Source organism: Octopus bimaculoides, chromosome 26, assembly GCF_046866305.1.
Source record: "Octopus bimaculoides isolate indiv1 chromosome 26, ASM4686630v1, whole genome shotgun sequence".
Classification (NCBI taxonomy): domain Eukaryota; kingdom Metazoa; phylum Mollusca; class Cephalopoda; order Octopoda; family Octopodidae; genus Octopus; species Octopus bimaculoides.
The window spans coordinates 29,181,066-29,198,218 of NC_142953.1; the positions used below are offsets into that span (position 1 = coordinate 29,181,066).

General features: G+C 40.8%; 1 protein-coding gene across 3 annotated transcripts in view; it reads left to right on the forward strand.

The window, feature by feature from the left end:
• Positions 1-7,970: 7,970 nt before the first annotated feature.
• The window catches only part of LOC106871338 (uncharacterized), a 377,312-nt gene continuing 368,129 nt past the window's right edge, over positions 7,971-17,153 (forward strand). Inside the window, exon 1 of one of the 3 annotated variants that reach the window (XM_052977038.2) lies at positions 7,971-8,521. In XM_052977038.2, the coding sequence (XP_052832998.1) occupies positions 8,468-8,521 (54 nt within the window). In that variant the 5' untranslated portion in view covers positions 7,971-8,467. Of the gene's footprint in view, positions 8,522-13,791; positions 14,012-17,153 lie in introns of those variants that run through there. The other 2 variants (XM_089342797.1, XM_089342798.1) reach the window with 2 other exon arrangements.

Genomic DNA, 17,153 nt, shown 5'->3' on the forward strand with positions numbered 1-17,153 from the left:
AGAAGAGAGTGAGAGAGAGTAAGAGAGAGGAGAGAAAGAGTAGGGGTGAAGAGAAGTGGGAGTGGAGAGAAGTATGAAGAGAGGTGAAGAGACGTACAAAGAAGTAGGAGTCGGAGCAGGAGGTGGGGGAGGGGAGAGATGGGTGGTAGGAGGGGGGGTGGGGGAGAGAGACAGGAGGAGGGGGTTAGATGAAGAGTGGAGGGGAGTTGAGCCCATGTGGCGCAAAGGAGCGAAGATAGAAGATTAATCCCTGTTCACGGCGCAAACGGGAGTCCGGATGGCCCCTGTGCATGGACAGTCCAAACACCGACAGGTGTTGCCGCAAGGAGTGGCCGGCAGAACGGAAGTGGCGTGACACCGGGGTGTCATTGCCGACGTTGATATCTCGGAGGTGTTCCGCGAATCGGTCGGCCAGGCGCCGCCCCGTTTGTCCGATGTACAGGGATTGGCAGAGAGAGCAGGAGAGGCAATATATGATGTTGGTAGACGTGCAGGTGAAGGAGTCGGTGATGCGATAGGGTCGGTGATGGGTGCTGGTGAGGAGGGTGGTGTTGGAGAGGTAAGGGCAAGTGCGGCAGCGTGGGCGGGAGCAGGGGAACGAGCCAGGTTGGGAGGTTGGGTTGGGGAAAAAGCTGTGGACCAAGAGGTCCCGTAGGTTGTGGGCTCGTTTGAAGGAGGGGAGGGGTCGATTAGGGAAGATGTGGGAGGTGGAGGGGTCGGACTGGAGGCGCCGAAAAGCTCGGAGAATGGAGCGTTGGAGGGGTAGGGTGGTGGGATGGTAGGTGAGGGGAAAAGGGAGGCGGGAAACGGCAGGGCGGGTTCGGGTTGAGAGAGCAGATGCACGGTCCACAGAACGTGCTCTGGCAAGGGCGGTGTGGATGGTGGTGGGTGGATATCCACGCAGGCTAAAGTGGTGAGCCATGAGTTGAGACTGAGTCTCAAAGTCATGGCTGTCGCTACAAAGTCTGCGTAGACGGAGGAATTGGGAATAGGGGATGGAAAGTTTTGTGTGTCTAGGGTGGGAGGAGGAGAAGTTGAGATAGGAGTGTGAGTCTGTGTGTTTGTAGTGGATGGAGGTGCTAAGGGCGGAGTGGAGGATGCTGACCGAAATGTCGAGAAAGGGGACAGAGGTGTCAGAGACAGTACAGGAGAAGTGGAGGGCAGGATGGAAAGATTGAACGAAAGAGAGGAACGAGTCAAGATGTTCACGGGAGAGAGAGGTGGCACCGATACAGTCGTCGATATACCGACCGTATAGTTCGGGAGTGGGACCAGTGAAACTGGAGAATATTTGGGCCTCAACATAACCAACGAAGAGGTTCGCGTAGTTGGGGCCCATTCTCGTCCCCATGGCCACTCCCGAGGTTTGCTGGTAGATATCTCCCGCGAACGAGAAGCAGTTGAGAGATAGGACAAGTTCGGCCAGACGAATGAGTGTGGAGGTGTCGGGTTGTGGGTTGGGGCGTTGGTCTAGAAAAAACTTCAGGGCACACAGCCCCTCGTCGTGGGGGATCACTGTATAGAGGCTCTGGATGTCTAGAGTGAAGAGAAGCTTAGAAGGGCCGGGAGGGAAAGAGAAAGAGTTGAATAGACGAAGCGCGTGGTTAGTGTCATGAATGTGGGAAGGGAGAGAAGCCACTAGGGGGGCGAGGACACGGTCTAGGTATTTTGAGATAAGCTCGGTGGGGCAGTTGCAGGCGGAGACGATGGGGCGGCCAGGGTTGTTCGGTTTATGGATCTTGGGGAGGAAGTAAATGGTGGGGGTGCGTGGGGTGCGAACAATAAGGTTGGAGGCGGTGGCGGGGAGACGGGAGGAGAGGATGAGGTCATGGATAGTGGAGGACACAGTCTGTTGGTAGCTGGGCGTGGGGTCGGAGGGCAGAGGGCGGTAGAATGAGGTATCTCGAAGTTGACGGAGAGCTTCGGCCTCGTAGAGGTCCGCGCGCCATACTACCACGGCTCCACCCTTATCAGCCGGTTTTATGATGATGTCCGTGCGGCGTCGGAGGGATCGAAGGGCCGAGAGTTCGGCTGGGGAGATGTTGAGTCGAGATGGACGCCTGGAAAAGTTAAACCGGCCCACAGCGCGTTGGCAGGCGCCCGCGAAAAGATCAACTGCCTGGAACTGGCCAGGAGCAGGCGTCCACTGGGATGGTCGTCGGCCCAGGTCAGTGAAGCAGTCCTCGTTGGGTGCGGGTGGTGTGTTATGGAAAAGCGCACCCAACCTAACGCGGCGCACAAAGCTGTGGACATCAGCACGGGTTTGAAATTCCTTGCAGGATGGAGTGAGTGGGATGAAGCGCAGACCCCTATTGAGGACGGAGCGCTCCGCCTCAGAGAGAGGAAGATCTGGGGGAATGGTAACGACAGGCTGAAGTGGAGAGGGGGTGGGTGGAATAGAAGTAGGAGGGGATGAAGTAGGGTTAGGAGGGGCGGTCGGGATGGTGGAGGGCTGGGAGGGAGGGGGTGGAGTGTGTGTGGGAGAGGCAGGGTGGTTGGGTGTGGGTGGGGAATGCACATCAGGGAGGGAGAAGGGTGGTGGAGGGGTTGGGGTAGTGGCATCGGGTGTAGAGGAATGGAGGAGTGAGTGAAGTTTGCGGAGCTTAGTGTCGGTAAGAAATGTATGAAAGAGATGATTAAGTTGAATGATAAAGCGCAATGTATTGTGAGCATGGGAGGGTGACAGAGAGGAGAAAAATATGGAAAAGGCTGGAGGAAGAAGGCGGTCGATAGTGTGGATTTTAGAGAGATTGGAGCGAATGGTGGCCCGCATAAGGCGGTAGGATGTGGTGCGGAGTATGGGTAGAATGGTGGTAGAGGAGTGGAGAGTGGGGTGGAAATGGAGGCGGAAACCCTTAGGGATGAGGCGGTGATGTAAGCAGCGACTGAGAAACGTAATATGACTAGAGAAACGAGTCTTCTTGAATATGAGTAAGGAGAGTCGTATAGTGGGTTGAAAGTATAGAGAGGGAAGTGTGCGGAGGTATAGTTTTAGGCGGTTGTGGAGAGTGAGTTGGAAAGATTTGTAGTCAGGCATGATGGAACGAGAGAGAAAAGAAAATTAGACGTGGGAAGGAGAATTACAAAAGGTGTGGTGGAAAAAAAACAAGCGTGATGAGAAAATTGGACGTGGAAAAAAAGGAAAAAAAAGAAGAAAAAAAGGGGGGGAAAAAAACTGGAAAAAAAACTTTTTTAACAGGTGTGGGGGAAAAAAAATAAAGGCATGAGGAGAAAAAACGAAAAAGGGGTTGTGAGAAGAAAATATATGCGAGGTGGGAGAAAAAAACAAAGCAAAAAGGAAGATGGGACAATAGGGAGAAATGGGGTGACAGGGAGAGAAGAAACGAGAGGAGAAAAGAAAGTGAGGGAGAAGAATACAAAGTAATAGGTGCAGATTAGAGAAGACAGATTAGGAACATCCAGAGTACGAAGAGACGGTAGGTGAAGGAAAGTAAGGTAAAAAAGGATGATAAAGGAGGTTTACAAAAGTGGAAAAGTTCAAAAGTTTTTTAGACGTCGTGGTATATTGAAGCGATTTCCAATCAGAAGATGGGTCCAGTGTAAATCCGTGGGTAGGAGAGGTGCAGCCGGAGGGTATAAAGTTCAGAATCAAACAGTCCAGATCCAGAAGGAAAGAAGGTAGAATCCAAAAGTTGGTAGTGTGTGATGAGAGGAGACAGGATTAGCTGGTGCGACCACGTGAGCGTGTATTATATGTGGGAGATTATACAAAAAATAACAACAGACGAGGACAGGTGGTGTAAATAACAAAAGTATATATTAGTATGACGCTCGGGAATACGGAAAGTCTTTGACGTTTCGAGCTACGCTCTTCAACAGAAAGAATACGGAGACAAGGAGAAAAACACGGAGAAAAAAAATTGAATAGTGTTCAGTCAACGGTCAATCATAATAATGGCCGATCATAACAATGGCTGACTGACCGGAAGTTAGAAATTCTTATTTCAGGAGAGCTAAGAAAGGGGGAGATAACGAACGGTGATCGGGAACGAGGGGCTGTGTGTGGGAGGTAGACTGCTGGTGATCTTGACGTATGTAGTGTGAAAATGGGGGAAGGGAGAAAGGGAGAAAGTAGTTGGTCAGTTGTAGTGTGTGCGTGGTGTGATGCGAGGGTATTGGTGTGGTGTGCGTGGTGTGATGCAAGGGTATTGGTGTGGTGTGATGTGAGGGTGTTGGGAGGTGGGGAAGGCATGGGTGGAGTGTGGGGTAGAGGTAGGGGTATGTGGGTAGGGTGGGGTATTTGGGTAGGGGTGGGTGGTGGGTGTAAGGAATTGGATGGGGTGGAGTGGGAAGGTAGAGTAGGAGTGTGTTGGGGTGTGGTGGGATGAGCTTATGAGGGAGTGTTGACGAGGAGGGAGAAGGGGAAGGTCGATGTAAGAGAGGGGGAAGATGGGTATGGGAGGGGAGAGGAAGAGAGGAGAGAGGGTGGGTATAAGAGAGGGAAGGGGGATTGAGAGAGGGGGAAGGTGGGTATGGGGGGAGAAAGAGGGGAAGGTGGGTATGGGGGGAGAAAGAGAGGAAGAGAAAGAGAGGAAGAGAAAGAGAGTGAGAGAGAGGGAAGAGGGGTATGGGGGGGAAGAAGAAAGGAAGAGAAAGAGAGTGAGAGAGAGGGGAAGAGAGTGAGAGAGTAAGGGTGAGAAAGAGAGTGAGAGAGAGGGGAAGAGAATGTACGTATATATATATATATATATATATATATACACGTATGTACGTATATATATATATATATACACGTATGTACGTATATATATATATATATATATATATATATATATATACACACACGTATGTACGTATATATATATATATATATACACACACGTATGTACGTATATATATATATATATATACACGTATGTACGTATATATATATATATATATATACACGTATGTACGTATATATATATATATATATATATATATACACGTATGTACGTATATATATATATATATATATATATACACGTATGTACGTATATATATATATATATATATACACGTATGTACGTATATATATATATATACACGTATGTACGTATATATATATATATACACGTATGTACGTATATATATATATATATATATATATATATATACACGTATGTACGTATATATATATATATATATATATATATATACACGTATGTACGTATATATATATATATACACGTATGTACGTATATATATATATATATATATACACGTATGTACGTATATATATATATATATATATATATACACGTATGTACGTATATATATATATATATACACGTATGTACGTATATATATATATATATATACACGTATGTACGTATATATATATATATATATATGTACACGTATGTACGTATATATATATATATATATATGTACACGTATGTACGTATATATATATATATATACACGTATGTACGTATATATATATATATATATATATATACACGTATGTACGTATATATATATATATATATACACGTATGTACGTATATATATATATATATATATACACGTATGTACGTATATATATATATATATACACGTATGTACGTATATATATATATATATATACACGTATGTACGTATATATATATATATATATATGTACACGTATGTACGTATATATATATATATATACACGTATGTACGTATATATATATATATATATATACACGTATGTACGTATATATATATATATATATATACACGTATGTACATGTATATATATATATACACACATGTATGTACATATATATATATATATATATATATATATATATACACACATGTATGTATATATATATATATATATATACACACATGTATGTATATATATATATACACGTATGTACGTATATATATATATATATACACACATGTATGTACATATATATGTATATATATATTTGTGCGTGTGCATAAATATATATTTTAATATATGCAAATATGTTACATTAATCGATTTTGCACTGAAGAAACCGGTACATAAGTTGCTAGATATAGATAGACGGATGCGTGAAGTGACGAGTGGGAAAATAGATAGAAGGATGGATAGACGGATGAACTGATAAGCATATTGTTGATATAAATATAGCATCGCCAAAAACTTTGTACATTGCAAACACTTTTTGAATATACGTGTGGGTATATTATTATTATCATCACAATCAGCAATTATTATTGTTATGTGTTTGTGTATATATATGTGTGTGTGTGTGTGTGTGTGTGTAACAAGACACGTACATACATACATAGATTCATGTACTACGATGTACCCCATTGATAATGTTGTATCAATAAAGCATAAAATATTACAGTTATGTACATAGGAGTATAAAGTCTGTTACAGTAACACACATACACACACACTCTCTCTCTCTCACTCTTTCATATACATACGCACACACTTATATACGTAAGCATATCTCTCTCTCTCTCTCTCTCTATATATATATATATATATGTGTGTGTGTGTGTGTGTGAGTGTATTCACATAACTAAGATAAAACCGATAGCCATCATCAATAAATATCAATACACATACACACACACACATAGCCATATACAAACACACACACACACACAAGCAAACACAAAGGCGCGTGCGTCTCTGCCTCTTCCTCTCACATTCTCTTTCACTCCTGTCTCTCTCCGATTTCGCGCACACACTCTCTCTTTCTCTCTCTCTCTCTCTCGTCTCTCCCTTTACTCCCCCCTTCTATTTCTTTCTCCTCTCTCACCTTTCTCTCTCCTCTCTCACCTTTCTCTCTCTCACACACATATCTTTCCTCGAGAACCCTTGTCGTCTCCCAGTTTCAGTCACTTCTCTCTCCCTCAGTAACATTATATATATACATATATATATATATGTCACACACAAAAGTATTACATATATATATGTATATATATATATACACACACACACACACACACACACACACACACACACACACACATATATATATATACATATATATATATATATATGTATATATTCACACACACGCACACAAAACTATCATATATATATACAGTCACACACACCAAACTATTGTATATATATACTCTCTCTTTCTCTCTGTCTATATATATATATATATATATTATATATATGTATATATACACACACATACACACAGCGCACACATTCACTCTCACTCACCATTACTCACACATATCTGTGATGAATATGCATGTTTGTTTGTGTGTGTGTGTGCATAATTTTTTCCCAACCATAAAAACCTGTTGAATTCGCCGGTAAAGGCTCCTGCGCTCTGCGTATACATATATACACTCGCACACACGCTTTCAATCTGTCTCTCTTTTTCTATCTCTATCTCTCTCTCTCGCCTGCCGCTCTTTATGTAAGTCTTTATATATATATATGTATGTATGTATGTATAATGATGTACGCACATGCCGCCACGCTTAAGCGCACCGTTACACACGAACTACACATAGGTACCCCTAACTCACCCGTACTGCACGCACATTGATTACACACACACATGCACTATCAGATAGATATATATATATATATATATATATACATATATATACATATATATAGATATATATACATGTATATATATATATATATATATCTATATATATATAATATATATACACACACACGCAGCGCACACATCCAAATAATTGGACACACCCACCACACCTAACAAAAAAAAACACGTATATTTTTCCACATTCACATATTAAAATCTGACACGCATACACACGTTCTCTTAACTTTCGATACTTGCACACACATTTACACACAAACACATACATATATATACACAGTGCTAGTACGCACACATACACTTTCCCATACTAGCTGTGTTTATGCACACACACCGGTCTAGCATATATACACATACCTACGTACATCTGATATTAGCACTGCTTATATATATATATATATATATATATATATATATACATACACACACACACACACTTGTGCATACACATGGTGCTTGCACGCGCACACATACTGATGCGCGTATACACACCTATACACTCGCTAACGCACATATACACGCACACACGCACATATACGTTTAGCTAAGGTTATAGAGAAAGAGAGAAGGTTGATAAAAAAATAAAAGACAAAACGAAACAACAAAACAAACACGGAAACTCAACAGAGATTCTGAACATCCCAGCATTAAAAAAAAAAAAAAGTATAACAGCAACAACAACAACAACAATAACAGCAGTAAATAAATGGTAAGAAGAAGAAGAAGAAGAATGAATTCAGAAGCGGAAAACTAAACTGAAATGTAGGAAAGATTTTAGCGCAGAATTCTTGCAGCCAACTAAATATGTGCCAACAGTGAAGACAGGCAGAAGGAATTTATTATTATATAAAAATAAATATTAGAGCGAGGAGAGATAGGAAAAAAAAAAACAAATTCGCCAAATTTCTGTGGATCTATCTTAAAGAATGGATACATTAAACGGTGTTTCGTCTCTGCTTGTCTGTTTTTTTATCACACAGGTAGGTGATGTAGTTTTACTTAAGTTTGGATTTACAATATATATATATGTACTATGTACGTGAGTGTGGTCTCTCCGCGCGTGTCTACATGTGTGTGTGTATATATATATATATGTATAGATATATATATATGTATATATTTATATATAGATATATATATATGTATATATTTATATATAGATATATATATATGTATATATTTATATATAGATATATATATATGTATATATTTATATATAGATATATATATATGTATATATTTATATATAGATATATATATATGTATATATTTATATATAGATATATGTATATATATATACACATACACACACAAACATGTATGTATATTTTGCGATCCTATACCCGAGATCCATATGGGTGACTGTATTCAATTTTGCCGAGTTGGTTTACGTTATATCATGTATATATATATATATATATATATATATATATATATATATGGTACATTTTAGCAAGTTCACACACGCATACACACATACATATACATACATATATATATATATATATATGGGAGAATTTACGAATTTATATATATATATACCAACATATGAATATGCACCAACAGGTGTCTACATACACGCATACATCTATATTTGTATATAATATTGGTACATTATATTGGTGTGTGTATGTATATACATACATATATATATATATATATATATACACACTCACACAGAGCATGTAAGTTGATATATATATACACACACACACACATACGTTTCGGTGTGTATGTGTGAGTATATATATATGTATATATTGGTACGTGTGCATGTGTGTAGACATTGTTTTTTTAATATTAACCTCTTCTGTTTTTGAGTTCGAATTACACCTCAGTCGATTTCGTCATGCTCATTTTCCTTCCGGAGCCGAATGAAAGAATGAAGTTCTTCAAAATAAAACATAATACCAGTTAAATACTTGGGTCAACAAAATTGTTCGTTAATGTTTTTATACTTAGTTATGTTTAGAAAGACGGTCAGGCAATATGCCAAGGCTGTTTATCTTCCGGTTTTTTGTATTCTGGGTTCAAATCCTGCTGAGGTCTACTTCGCTTTTTCATCCCACTGGAGTCGATAAAATGAGATACCAGTCACGTACTGGGGCCGATAGAATCATCCAAACCCAACACTCAAAATTGCTGGCCTTGTAGCTTTATTAGAAACTATTGTTGTTGTTGGCGCGTCGGACGAAATGCTTAGCTGCATTTTTTTCTGGCTCTTTACGTTCTGAGTTTGAATTCTGCCGAGGTCGACTTTACCTTTCATCCTTTCGGGGCCGATAAAATAAGTACCAGTTAAATGCTAGGGTCGATACAATCGTCTTCCCCCTCCCCTCAAAATATTTGTGGCCTCGTACCGACAATTAAAAAGAATTAATATTTCTTTATTAAAAAAAAAACTTTTATGATATATGTCACGTGCAGGACATCAAAATACTTCTCATTATTTCAGTCAATAGTTTCCGCGTTCAAATCGCTTCAAGGACAGGAGTATTATTTTTTTCTTTTCCTTTTCTCTTTTTCTTTTCTTATTCCCCGTCTGGAGATCGATAACCTGATCATCCATAATCTACGAGGGGAAATTTGTGCGATATTTCTTCCGACCCCTTACGTTCCGAGTTCAAATCTCACTTGGATGACCTTTGCCCTTACTTTCTTCGTAGGTCGATGAAATAAAGTACCAGTCGTATACTACGGACCATTATATCGTCTTAGCCTGCTTCCCCTTAAAACTGCTGACCTTCAACCAAAATTTGAAACAAAGATAACGAGCCAGAAGAACTGTTAGCCAGTCGAAAAAACTGCTTTATGGTATTTTTTCCGACTCATTACGCGCCGGGTTCAAATCCCTGCAGAGATCAACCTTGCCATGTTTTTTTTTTTTCCGTTCACGTTCGATAAAGTACCAGTCAAGTACTTGGATCGATGATGTTGCTAACTTTCCTCTCAAAACTGCTGGCCTTGAGCCAGAATTAGAAATCTTATCCTTATTAAGCTGACAGAATTGTTAGCACGCCGGACAGAATTGTTAGCACGCCGGACAGAATTGGAAAGCCGCATTTGGTCTGTCTTACGTTCTGAGTTCAAATTTCGCCGAGACCGACTTTGCTCTTCATCCTTTCGGGGTCGATAAATTAAGTACCAGTTGCGTACTGAGGTCGATCTAATAGACTGGCCCCTCCCCCAAAATTTCAAGCTTTGTGCCTCATATTAGAAAAGATTAATATTATTATTATTATTATTATTAAGCTGACAGAATCCTTAGCACACCGGACAAAACTAAGAAGCGGTATTTGGTTTGTTTTTATGTTGTGAGTTCAAATTACGCCAAGGCCGACTTTGCCTTTTATCCTTTCAGAGTCGATGAAATAAGTACCAGTTACGTACTGGGGTTGATAAAATCAACTTATCCCCTCACCTGAAATTACTGACATTGTGCCAAAATTTTAAACCATTATTATTATAATCTAAGCTGGCGAGTCTGCAGAATCGTTACCTCTCCGGGTAAAATGCCTGGTAGTATTTCGGTCCGTCTTTACGTTCTGCGTTCAAATTCCACTGAGGTCGATTTTTCTTTAAGGCGACGAGCTGGCAGACACGTTAGCACGCCGGGCGAAATGCTTAGCGGTATTTCGTCTGTCTTTGCGTTCTGAGTTCAAATTCCGCCGAGGTTGACTTTGCCTTTCATCCTTTCGGGTTCCATAAATTAAGTACCAGTTACGCACTGGGGTGGATCTAATCGAGTGGCCCCTTCCCAAAAAATTTTGGGTCTTGTGCCCCAGAGTAGAAAAGATTATTATTATAATTATTAAGGCGGTCACTTGGTAGAATCGTTAGCATGCCGGGGAAAATGCTTAGCGGCATTTTGTCCGTGCTGAGTTCAAACGCTGCGGAGATCGACTTTGGCTGTCATCATGCAGGATCGATAAGATACCAGTCGATAAGATAAGATACCACGCTGGCGTGGCTGTGGTGAGAAGCTAGCTTCCCAACCATATGGTTGCGGGTTCAGTCTCACTGCGTGGCACTTTGGGCAAGCACATTCTCTCATAGCCCTGGGTGGACCAAAGCCTTGTGAGTGGATTTGGTAGATAGAAACTGAAAGAAGCCTGTCGTATACATATTATATATATCTGGGTGGGTGCGCGTGCGCTCATAAGCACTTCATTTCACGTTGCTCCCGTTCGCTCAGCTGTCAACAGGTCACTCCGCGACGGACTAGGGCCACGATCAAGGAAACATGAGACGGGGTAACCGGCTTTATGGGTGAAGGCGCGTGACCTAGTGGTTAGGCTGTGGCGCTCACGACGGCAAGATCACGGTTTCGATTCCCGCGCCGAGCGATGCCCAGTGTTTATGAGCCAAAGCACCAGTGCATTCATCTGTAAAAGCGTTACCCTGCGACACACTTGTGAACAATTTCGTTCTTTTATACGTATAGAAACCAGGTAATCAGCCCCATGAGTCGAGACGGTTTTGTCCACCGGTTGTTGATGAAATTACAGGTGTGAAACGCCAAATCAGGTGTGTGTGTGATGAGTATATGGCATACATTATTTCAACCAAGTTATGTTTGTCTTAAGATATTTGTCTTCTTTTTCTTATGAATTTCCTGTTGACTGGGACTTAGTCTTGTCCAACATTTTACGAAATTTATTACTTATTTGACGCTCATTATTTACATTATTTACATTTGACGGATATTTGTCCTCATCTTGTTTGTTGTTAACACAAAGTTTCGGATGATACACCCTCCAGCCTTCATCAGATGTCTTGGGGAAATTTCGAACCTGGGTTCTGATTCCTAAGGTATTTTATGATGTTGTTGTTATTATTATTATTCGGGTCACTGCTTGGAATCGAACTTGGAATCTTGGTTAGTAGCATGCGCATTTAACCACTACACCATATTCCCGTGGCGTAGTGGTTAAGAGCGCGAGCTACTAATCCCAAGATTCCGAGTTCGATTCCAGGCAGTGACCAGAATAATAATTTATTTCTTTGCCCACAGGGGGCTAAATTTAGGGGGGACAAACAAGGACAGACAAGGGGATTAAGTTGATTACATTGACCCCAGTGATTAACTGGTACTTATTTAATCGACCCCGAAAGGATGAAAGGCAAAGTCAACCTCGGCGGAATTTGAACTCAAAACGTGACGGCAGACGAAATATTGCTAGGCATTTCGCCCGGCGTACTAACGTTTCTGCTAGCTCGCTTTTTCCAGGCAGTGACCTGAATGATAATAATAATAATAATAATAATATCAAAAAATACCTTAGGAATGAGAAGCCAGGTTTGGAATTTCCCCAAGACACCTGATGAGGGCTGGAGGGTATATCAACCGAAACATGTTGACCACAAACAAGATGAGGACAAACATCCGTTGAATGTAAATAAATAATGTACATAATTCCTCATTTCTTAAATATTGAAGTATATTTGACGCTTTTCTAAGTATTGAGTGTCCCATCAATAAATGTTCTGTCGTTGCTCTTAAACCAGGTTTAAAATAATGATTTTTAATCAGCTGATTGTATCTACTTATCACTTATAAAATATTACAGTGGATACCTACTTGTCACATATAAAAGTGTTACCTCAGCGCCCTGCGGATAACCTATGAAATGCTCGCTCAGAGCCCTTCATGTTACCCAAAATTTATGGATCGCCAAGGACCGCAACATGTCACATACAAAATGTATTATCTTAAGGCTGTACGTGTCACCAAATACAATATGCTTTGCAGTATTCAGTTACGGTTCCTGACGTTCTGATTTCAAATTACACGAAAGTCAACATTACTTTTCATCCCTCAAGGGGTTGATGAAATTAAAGTACCATCCATTTACTGAGAGCGATGATATAGACTACCCCACCCCCACCCGCGAAAAATCACTAGGCTTGTTTTTAAATTGGAAATCATTAGGGCAATAAGCTGGAAAATTCATTAGAGCGTCGAACAAAATGTATAACAGCATTTTTTTCCGACACTTTCCGCTCTGAGTTCAAATCCCGCCGAGGTCAGCTTTACTTTCATCCTTCAAGGAGCGATAAAATAAAGTACCAGTCACCTACTGGCAGATCGATAGTACTGACTAAGATACTTAGTCTTCAAAATTGTTGACCTTGTGACAGTTTATAAAGTAGTTTTTATTATTTTGATATTGGTTTTCTCGTTTATTGATTGGGTGATTGATGGGTTCTGTGTCTGTTTAATGATTAAGTTCTCTTCTCTCGCTGACAGGAATTTTTTTCAAAGAAAGGCGGAATATCCCCGCCAGCTCACATCAACCTGAATCTACCATTTAGTTTACTTACACACTGAAACAGAACCAAACGAATGTTTTCTTCGTCTCCAAAAACGACGTTTTAGGCTACAACACACACTAAAATTTATCCTCGAAAACTCTTTTCATAAGAAAACCACTCACACATCCCCACAGACAAGATTTTTCTGGGTATGGGTAAGTGATTTTCATAAAAGATTTTTCTGCCACAACAAAATTTCTTTTAGTCACAACATACATTATAATTCATTTACTAAACCTCTTTTCATACGAAAATCTTTTATTGTTTTTAGATACGAAAATCTTTAAGTAACACGTGATCTTTTCATTCTCTCCTCTTTTATTTGTTGTGTATGATTCGGGAACGACAGTTCAGACTGTTTGGCCATGTTGCTCGGTTTTCCTATATATGGAGCGGTCAGCTTTACCTTTCATCCTTTCGTGGTCGATGAAGTAAGTACCAGTAAAATACGGTGGTTGATGTAATCAACTCTCCCCTCCCCTCATAAACAACTAGCCCTATTCCAAAATTTCAAACCATTGTTTTTCCTTAATATAGTTATTTAGGCCTAGCGATACTAATAACCTGTTGTTCGAACTCGTTATTCGTATGATTTAGAGAAATGTGTCAGATGAGTACAGAGCGTGGCATCAATCAATGATTGACAAAAGAAAAGGAGTGACATAAACGATTTCATTAGCTTTAAACTATTTCTGATAGAATAAACTGTGCACTCAGAGCTGAATGTTAGTACCAAATCTTTTAGCTTCCATTGAGGTATTTAAAATGACCCCCATTTAAATGCTTACATATGGCAGAAACAGCTATAAGCTAATGGAAGTGAGTATGTGATTCCTGTTCTTTTACCAGCCATATATATATATATATATATATATGTATATATATATATATATATATATATGATATATATAGAGAGAAAGACAGACAGTGTATATATTTACACACGCACACACGTTTAGCATTCTTTTCTGCTCTAGGCACAACGACCGAAATTTTGGGGAGAAGGGCCAGTCGATTCGATCGACTCCAGTACGCAACTGGTACTTAATTCATCGACCCCGAAAGGATGAAAGGCAAAGTCGACCTCAGCGGAATTTGAACTAAGAACGTAAAGACAAACGAAATACGCTAAGCATTTCGCCCGGCGTGCTAATGTTTCCGCCAGCTCGCCGCCTTGTACATATGTTTAAGCATTAAGACACATCTTTCGGATGCTCTGGGATGCATCGTCCGTTATGTTTCTGGGGCCACAACAGTGTTTCGAGTCTTTCGCCATCAAACTCACCTCGCTCAGTTGACCCAGCTGGAGTTAATCAAGTCCTCGCTTTTGTCCTAATAACAGTAAACCTCTAATCTGCCCTCTATATTCAAAACCAACCAGTGGTCTTCTTCCTCTGAAGTTTTATTGATGAAATTTATAGCCATCTTTTTGGCTGCGCCAGAAATTCCAAACCCAGTCAGAGCTATGCAGAATGAAGGCACCACAAAACCTTGTCAGCCCACTTCTGGTGTTGGTTGATTTACGTCCCATTAAATCCAGCGGTTCAGTGAAAGTGATCAATAGAGTATTACACTTAAAAATAATTGGGTCGACTAAAACCCTTCAGGGCGGTGCCCCGGCGTGTGTGCGTGCGTGCGTGCGTGTGATGTCAAACAAATCTATCTCAGAATTTATTTTAATTCTAGCATTTTCACCAAACAGCTTGATGAGGACGTGAACAAACCAACAACGGTAGTCAAGTGTGTGCGTACGTGTGTATATATATAATGCGTGTAAGCGTATACACACACGCACGCACGCACGCACGCACGCACGCACGCACGCACGCACGCACGCACGCACGCACGCACGCACGCACGCGCGCGCGCACACACACGACGGCTTCCACGCAGTTTTCTCAACAAAATTCACTGACAAGGATTCCGTTGGTCCGAGGTTCTAATGGCCACTTGCTCAGGGTACCGTGCTGTGGATGTGAACCCGAAACCACATGGTTACAAAGTGAGCTTCGTAAGCACACGGTTGATATTTTTGTAAACAACTATTCAACAAAAATAAAACTTGACGCCCAAAAGCCCCGTTCTGGGATCGAACCACGTACGGCTTCATAGGCAACGCTCTTCCGTCTCCCCAGTTAACATCGCTCCCATCTGAGGGTGGTGGTGGTGATGTAGGGGTGGGGGTTATATCCTTAACACATCGCTCTCTTTCCTACAAATAAACTCTCGTTCCACTTTCCTCTCTCAACCACGCATCTATTGTTACTTTCCCCTATTGTATTATTGGTTTCCATGGAAACCTTATCGCTTCATCTCTCTCTCTTACTCAATTACTCTTCCTCTCTCTCTCTCTCTCATTTATATATATATATATATATATATATTCTAGCTGTGTAGCCACCAGCCTCTCCCTCTCTCTTTTACTCTCTCTTTCTATTTATCTCTCTATCTATCTATCTCATACGCTAGTTGTCAATCTCTCTCTTCCTTTCACTCTATTCATCTATCTATCACTCTGTCTCTCTCTCCCTCTTTCTTTCTCTCTTACTCTATCCATTCATCTATCTATCTTTTACTCTGTCAATCTTGCTGTCTCACTTTAGCTATCAACTCAGCTCCCTTATATGTCTCTATTTATCAATCTCCCTCTCTCTCTCTCGTTATCTCTCATCCTCTCTCTTTCAATTTCTCCCTTTCTCTCTCTTTCTCACTCTCCCCCCTCTCCCACGGATTCCACACACACACACACACACACACACACACACACACACACACACATGCATTGAAGACAACTGATTATAAACGCGCGCTCTTTTACAACTGCACAATGTGAATGCACTCAATGCATGTTACTGCAGCAGCAGTAGCATATTAATTTGCATAAAGCCGTTGATTTACATCACATTTACTCGGAGTTTTAAGCTCTGTGTAGATAGATAGATAGATAGATAGATAGACTGGTAGGTAGGTAGGCTGGTAGATGGTTAGAGACAGATGATAGTGTTTATTATTTTTTCTTAAGTATAGGAGAGGATTGGGTTAAATATAGTCATTTGGAAAATAGTGTCTGTTCACACACACACGCACGCATGCGTGCACTCACTAGAGATATTGTTTGTAGTGCACCCGAGCACTGTATATAATGATAAACGTACACACGTAAGGGGTGTAAACATCTTGTAGCAACTTGACACACACACACACACACACACACACACACAATTGACATTCCGTCGGTTACGACGACGAGGGTTCCAGGTGATCTGATCGACAGAACAGCCTGCTCGTGAAATTAAC